Here is a 5,001-nt window from a genome sequence, read left to right as displayed (position 1 = left end):
CAACAAAAACACCTTTCTGATATAGAATTGAATATCTTACCAAAATAAATTCCTGAATGTTGATTTCAAAACATAATTCCTTATCCAATTTTGTGATAAAAGGCAAAAGTCTACCTCCATAGCTTCGATCTGTCTGATCATGTCTGATTTTTTATTTAACCTATATTTAACTAGGCAAGTCAGTTAAGAACAAATTCTTATTTACAATGACGGCCTAGGAACAGTTCAAGGAAAGGCGCAAGGGTTTCCTTAAGATTATTCAAACAGGGTCTTCCCTTCTGTCAATTTATTCATTTTAATTTCAAGTCAAATTGTTTCTAAGGTATGCACAACACTTACACTAATGTCTGCTATTTGTCCCTCTGAAGCCCCAGAAATCATCGCCACCCCTAAAGAGATCAACATGCATTCATAAAAAATAACAAGGTGAAATCTAATTTAATTTGTCGACCCTAACAATGGAAATTAAGTAAATTGATGGTAATACTATTTAAGCAAATTACATCGTATTATCTTGGTACCAATCTTAAAAGTTGCAATATGTTCTATGTGCACTATTTCTATGCTTCCCGTTCTTATGTTTCGTTTTTGCGTCTTTTACTTTCGGTTTTGTACACCAGTTTCAAACAGCTGAAAATACAATATATTTTAAATAACCAAACCACTTAAACCGCTGTGAAATGATTATCTACACTATACATTGCTTGTTTTATCACATAAACTATTACAATTTTAGCAACCAGGAAATGGCGGAGCGATTTCTGCAAATTGCACCTTTAATAAAATCTGTAGCTCATCAAAATGAAAATCAAGCACTTAACACATTATATAAGTGTATGATAGAAAATGAAGATACATTAATGATTCAATAGCCACAATGATAATCCTACGTTAAAACTGCTGAGGGTTAATTTGTCATCATTATTAAAGACTTCATTCATGTAAAAATATGAAATCATAATACTACACAGGTTTTATAGTGCTGTTAGGTTGTCAGAACACAGGGTAGGACGGGCTGTGTGGTTTGCTGTTGGCAGGCAGGCGCTGGAAACGGTAGCGGGCCAAACGAGACACGTCAAGCAGCTGGTCAGAATGCTGACTGCCAGACACCCTGGACACTGAAAAATCCTGAGAAAAAAACAGAAAACCAATCAACCAGACTCACACATACCAGTATGCCAAACAAACACATGTTAAGAGACAGACATCTTTGCAATGGCCACCAAGACCTGTGATATGTTTTCATTCATCTTGCAATGGCTCACCAGAAACTTCTTAGACTGTGGCTGTGCAGAGGGGACTTCATAGCATGCTGGCTTCATATCCACAGAGCTCCTCAGATCCAGGCTGCTGAGCTGTTGCCCAGTGCTGGGGACTGTGTTAGACCAGCCTGACAGACAGTGCTGTAGGGAACATCAAATCAAAGGATTGTGATACAAGTACAACTAAAACCGCATTATAGTTTTTGGGCGAACTATGAGCCGGATAAGCAATGAGAATGAGCAAGATGACAAAGCAAGATCATAACAGAACAGTATAATTCAAATGATTGAGGAGTGTGTTTCAATGTCAAAACCACATTGTGTGGAGAGATGTAGTCTTCTCTTATTAACACACACATGCCACACTCACCGATGGTAGCCCAAGGCTGTCGGAGGGGTCAAAGCTACACCTCCGATGGGCTTTGTACTGGTATGCTGGCAACAGAGTAGAGCGAGGGATGCTGACCCTGGGACAGAAACAAAAGCATATTCTTTATGACGAGGACAAGTGTTATAACGGGATGGTATTAAAACACCATCCTGGTTTGTAATGGACTTCACTTTAGTAGAATTTGAGGATCAGTGAGATGAAAAGTGGCACCAGGCGGATGAGTGGTCTCACCTGATAAAGGCTGGCTCAGCCGCAGTGTGGGGGATTTTGTATTTGGGCTTCTTACACACAGGGCATGACTCCTGAGAGTCCAACGGGGTTGGGAACAGTCGGCTGTTGATCCTGTAACAGAACGTACCTAAACAACAAGGAGAAACCGAGTCAGACAGTACAGTTACAGTATTCAGGGTCTCTTCTTCAGTAAGCAATAGTGACATTATGTACGTCTAATCCAAAAGCTTGCTATGGTTTCTCATACACTGGTGAGTGTCCATGGCGTGCTGTTGGTCTTCCTTCTCTATTGACAGTGGTGGGGGTGAAAGGTCCTCTTCAGATACTCTGTGAGGAGGTTAAATCAACAGTCATTCATTAAATAACAATTATTATCTATTTCAGTAATAGCCCTCTTATAGTCGGAACTTATGGTTAAAAATAATTTATGCCCAAATCCGATTCACAGCTCAAGAAAAAACATATTACATTAAGTGAATGCACTTGCCCTGCTTGTTGGCTGTGGACACACTCATCTCTGTTGACCTGTCGGAAAGTGCGCAGATCATTGAAGAACTGCTCAGAGTGCTCTGTCAAGGAGCTTTCTGCATCCACAATCCCTACGGGAGGAGAAAACAGTATCAATTTCATATAGAGTAACATTTTGGCTGCTACCCCACTAAACTGGATGGGTTAGCTTTATTTCTGTATAGAACTCATTTCTTGGCATACCTGCTATCCAGTCATAGCCCAGTAAAGGCTGCAGACGCTGTCTGTCTGAGGCTGATGTTTGCTCCAGTCCAGGGGATTGGAATGTGAATTTACCAACCTCTCTCTATGGACACAAGCAGAGGGCAACATTTTTAATGAGACTATTAAAGGTGAAATGTGTTGCTCAATAAAAACACAGCAGTGAGTGCAATGGTAGATCAAGCAGTTCTACCAAATATTTTTTTATAACTAACCCAAGATAGGCCCCAGCCTGTCGTTTCCAATGGGAGGAAATTAATTATAATGGGCTGAACAAGCAAGGAGGTGAGCAGAGCCAAGCACAAGCTAGTTTGATCCTATTGGCGCGTTCTAGCATATATTTGCATTCTTCTGTTAGGGAACGCCTACTCTGTGAAATGTGCAATAACTCAATTTGCACTTGCATTCCTTCTAAACAAAGCAATTTTTTAAAACTTCTACAAAACTGTTTGTAACATATTTTAATTTTGTCGCCATCCATCTTCTCCCACAGCCGGCCACTGGGCTTCCTCCCATCACCATATTTGGTGGTGAGTGGAAATGCCAACAGGATGCTTTAATTCTGGTAAACATCTGGCTCATTGTTCTATCTGTGGTTGTACTGCCTCACTTTGATAATACAGTGCCATCTAGTTGGAGATGATATACCCGTGTATAGTAACCTTTCATTATATATTATCTATGGTAGTAATAGGGTAATTACTACAGTAACAACTTTTTTTAACGGAACTATCCTTACACCACTTGTGTAATAACAACATTTCCCTTCTCCCTTTTTATTTGCTCACCCGTTCATTCTCCTGATTATAGTAAATAGGCCTGGTATTGTGCCTCCTAATATCCAGTGATCTGACAAGACTTGCAGGACGGCCTTTGCTTCGGTCTTGAAGAAATCCTGTGTAAACAGTAGAGTGTTCTGCAGCTTGGCCTGGTTTAAGCTTGGGTCCCGTGATAAGGTATGGTGTAGAGGTCGGACAGCGGGTGACTTTCACAGATTCCACTGCCTCACCTGAGGAAAAATGGGTTCAGCATTATTTCTATGGAAATCTTATTGTGTGACTGATATGCCAATATTAGTCTATGTCAGCAGTTCCTTTGCATTTCATTGGCATATCTAGCTTGTTAAGGTTACCTACCTTCAGATCTCAGTGGTGCTGTTGCCTGTGTTTCAGTGTTGTCTCTCTCCTTGAACTGTACAGTGGGTTTGCTGAGAGCAGACCTGGCAGTACCTAAGTCACCATCTATAAGGGTCACCATGTTCTCTGCAGGGGGGCTTTTTTCTTTATTCTGACCTGGGTTTTTTGTTGAGTTGTTTTGTGTTGTCCGGTTTGAATCATTCTCCGAGCTGCCTTTGGTGCCGGTGATAGTCAATAAACTTTCGGTTTGGTGCCTCAATTGCATCAACAAGTCTTTGTTGCGCTCTCGCAATGCACTCAACCGTTCCGGCGAGGCCATTCGCTACTGAACAGAGGGCTGGCTAATGTTAGATATCTAGCTACTTAGCTAACTTAACTAGCTAACGTTAGCTTGCTAGCTAGACCAAAAGCAACGTTACGTTAAGAGCAAAGAGCCAGTCTTGGACAATTCAGAAGACACATTTTTTTTTTTTTTAATTCACTGGCTATTTCATACAAGTTTTAAAATATATAATATATGTTTAATAATGTATAAACAAACACAATCCAAGTTTGATCAGTCTTCTATGTTTTCAGCTTGACTTTAACTCCATAACAACGCATCAGCATACAAAGCATTTGATTGGCTAATGTGAAGTTAGTCACCCATAATGCAACACGCAACCATTTTAAAGAAACAAACATACATTACTGAAGAAAAAAAAATATTTACGTCCCAATTATCTCTATCTGCTTCCCAAAGAGTCCACTTGTGCACTTCCCATCACTGATTTGAATGGAAATTACTGGTACAGAAATATTGTGGAAACTCCCTCCATGCTACTGTGGAAAGTAGTGAACGAGTGTACACTTCAGGAGAAAGGAGACATTGTTGGGATGCACACTGGTTCTGTGGTTTGAAGACTAGGGGCCTGTTGCACAAAACTAGGATAAGGGATTAAGCCAGGATATCTTGGTGATCCTGGCTCAATTGATCCGTAATCCGGTTGCACTAAAGATGGATAGGGGGCAGGAGGATATGTTATGGTATAAATTACCATGGAGATTTATTCTGTGGAGCTAGCCTGCTCCAGACCAGGCTAAATTCCAGGATCTATTTAATCTCATCCCTAATGTCAGTCAGCAGTCACCACAAATGGAAACCAATAGTTATTTCACTGCTCACTATACATTGTTATCACATATAACTAGACCCACTGTCATTAAACGTTTGTGATCATTAATTTCAATGATTTTGGATAAAAAATAATTT

At 40.2% G+C, this 5,001-nt stretch overlaps 1 protein-coding gene across 1 annotated transcript; it reads right to left on the bottom strand.

Annotated features, from left to right (window-relative positions):
* Window positions 1–754: 754 nt before the first annotated feature.
* Window positions 755–4,397, bottom strand: miip (migration and invasion inhibitory protein). Its single transcript, XM_029694724.1, has 9 exons — window positions 3,750–4,397; window positions 3,402–3,622; window positions 2,596–2,698; window positions 2,372–2,483; window positions 2,132–2,211; window positions 1,885–2,011; window positions 1,633–1,729; window positions 1,266–1,403; window positions 755–1,128 (listed from the first exon to the last, which is right to left on the bottom strand). The coding sequence occupies exons 1-9, from the start codon at window positions 4,066–4,068 to the stop codon at window positions 994–996; spliced, it is 1,332 nt and encodes a 443-aa protein (XP_029550584.1). The 5' UTR covers window positions 4,069–4,397; the 3' UTR covers window positions 755–993.
* Window positions 4,398–5,001: the final 604 nt, after the last annotated feature.

The sequence above is a fragment of the Salmo trutta genome, chromosome 16 (assembly GCF_901001165.1).
Source record: "Salmo trutta chromosome 16, fSalTru1.1, whole genome shotgun sequence".
Lineage (NCBI taxonomy): Eukaryota > Metazoa > Chordata > Actinopteri > Salmoniformes > Salmonidae > Salmo > Salmo trutta.
The sequence above is the reverse complement of the archived record's forward strand: the minus strand, read 5'-3'. Positions and strand labels throughout refer to the sequence as shown.

What these genes read in the sequence shown, in the direction of transcription:
- miip (XM_029694724.1), bottom strand. Translation starts at nt 4,068, where the DNA reads ATGGCCTCGCCGGAACGGTTGAGTGCATTGCGAGAGCGCAACAAAGAC. An exon ending in GCTGAGCCAGCCTTTATCAG is followed by an intron (nt 1,730 to 1,884) that starts GTGAGACCACTC and finishes TTTCTGTCCCAG; the next exon opens with GGTCAGCATCCCTCGCTCTA. An exon ending in CACAGTCTAAGAAGTTTCTG is followed by an intron (nt 1,129 to 1,265) that starts GTGAGCCATTGC and finishes TTTTTTTCTCAG; the next exon opens with GATTTTTCAGTGTCCAGGGT.